Source organism: Macadamia integrifolia, chromosome 3 (genome assembly GCF_013358625.1).
Source record: "Macadamia integrifolia cultivar HAES 741 chromosome 3, SCU_Mint_v3, whole genome shotgun sequence".
In the NCBI taxonomy this organism is placed as follows: Eukaryota; Viridiplantae; Streptophyta; class Magnoliopsida; order Proteales; family Proteaceae; genus Macadamia; species Macadamia integrifolia.
In genome coordinates this window covers 20,349,467-20,351,551 of record NC_056559.1, presented here as the reverse complement: position 1 = coordinate 20,351,551, position 2,085 = coordinate 20,349,467, and the positions used below count along the sequence as shown (strand labels likewise).

The 2,085-nt window shown below is 36.1% G+C and overlaps 1 protein-coding gene across 1 annotated transcript in view; it reads left to right on the top strand.

Annotated features, from left to right (window-relative positions):
• Positions 1 to 218: 218 nt before the first annotated feature.
• Positions 219 to 2,085, top strand: part of LOC122074226 (protein PHOSPHATE-INDUCED 1-like) — an 8,301-nt gene continuing 6,434 nt past the window's right edge. Inside the window, exon 1 of the mRNA XM_042639075.1 lies at positions 219 to 276. Within this exon, the coding sequence (XP_042495009.1) occupies positions 219 to 276 (58 nt within the window). The remainder of the gene's footprint in view (positions 277 to 2,085) is intronic.

Below are 2,085 nucleotides of genomic sequence, written 5' to 3'. Positions count from 1 at the left end.
GTGATGGTGATGGTCATAGGGGAGATGGGCGAGAGGTACCATTAATCGGAGCTAGAGTCAGAGCCAAAGCCAGTGTAGTTCACAGGAGAGATTCAATTCGCTCATGCCACACAAGATTTAGACCATTGTGCACATATGGGACACATTTAGCCTACATGAGAGGCTCACGTCATTGATTCACAATTGGTAGTGCAAAGGAGCATAATAGCATAGAGTCCATGGACATCTCGATGAGGAGCTTGACTGACACTCTCAGAGGCTTGAGTATGGAGAGTGGTATTTATAGGGAGCAATTGCATGCACCGGCAATCATATATGTTAGGGGATCAACAGTTCAAAATATAGTCATTATAGTCAGTTTGGTTAATTTGGACATGTGCAGCTAGAGGCCACTTCTTTCCCCTCTACCTCCGAGTATGAGGGTCAATCATACTCCCACATTGGATCAAGGTTCCAGCCCCCCAACGATACATATTGATGTAGCTTCCGGTGTGACATGCACCATTTAGTAGCGGTGGATCTTGATCGAGTTTATTACATTTCATAGATATCTACCTAACATTAGGGTACCTCCATTATATTGATGATGATGTTTAAAAGGGATGATGTAACAAACTTCGAATATTATTTCTAACATACTATGACATAGACAGTCTTTGTGATTCAATCAGAGCAAAACGTGACACGACATCAGCAACAACAATATGATGGTTATGATTATATGGCCCGGCACTCATTTTAGTACTAGTGTACTTGGAGTCTAGGTCTAAGATGAGTTTGATGTATGATTGTGTTATTGTATTTATGTTATTGTACTTATGTCATATGTTACTATGTGTATCAATGATTCAATGTCTGTGACTCATTTCAGTCAACACTCATCAATCATCCATGTCATTAATTAGTAAAAATATTTTTTATGTCTTTTAATTCCTTGTGTTTATTTACACTTTTGATTGAATTATATGTGTTCTGAAAGATTTAGATGTTGTGTGGAATATCCTAAGGTATAGTTCACCTACACCATAGACTATCTAATTAGGGTCCGAAGTCAAAGTACCATTTTGGGTTTGATTTTTAAAAGTTTGAGGTTTTCACTATGGTTAGGAGGCCTAAAACAGGGTAATTGATAAGTTTTAGAGGCTAAAAAGGCTATATGGCCACCGAAACCACCAATCGAGATAAAACTGAGACCTTGAACCTTACTTTTAATACATTGATACAATTCATTTTTAGAAGAAAAGAATACGAGGGAATCAAACCAATATAAACTTAAACAAAGAAGGGAGATTGACCTGGCTGTAATAAATAAGGACTACAATTAGGATTCAATTGTGCTTCTCATCTATTAATTTTAATTTTGGAGTAATAGGAGAGGCTTCAGACCTATCCAGAATCAATTATCCAACACCATGAACAATAGGCGAGTTGTTTACTCTTATAACTTTCATTGATGCATCACTATTGTCGCAAAAAGAAGATGTTGTTTCTATCACCAATTGAAATAACCTAGAAGCGGTAAATAGGTTATACTATTGAATTTAAAATTTTCTCGCCTTTGGAAATTATATGTGATTATAATTCAAAATGTGGAATGTAAAAATAAAAGCAATCACAATCAACACTAGACTTTATAGTGGTTCGATTCAACTCGAGTCTCCACTTGAGAGGTACTCCACTAGTTCTTCCCATTCAGTGCAGTAGGTGGGGAGGAAACACCTTTACAACTATTTTTGTAGAACAGGATCTTTTAAAAATCTCTTTGGTAGGTAGAGAAGGACCTTCTAAATCTTTTCAGGTTGAAATGGACCTTATGAATCTTTTAAGGATAAGAGAATCATCCACACAAGCCTAAATACAATTTAGACAATGTGTAAACAATTAATCAAAGTGGAATAGAAGTTTGAGTTCATATGACGCATGATATGTAAGTATGCAATGAAACAATAATAATTAAGAGTGCACCTTTATGTCTTCCAAATATAATATCAATCAAAGTGGAAGACCTGAGTTGAAACTCTGGAGTTCTTCTTTGAAGAGAATTCATGAAGACAAGCTCAAGTAATGATCACCCTTTCTCACTTT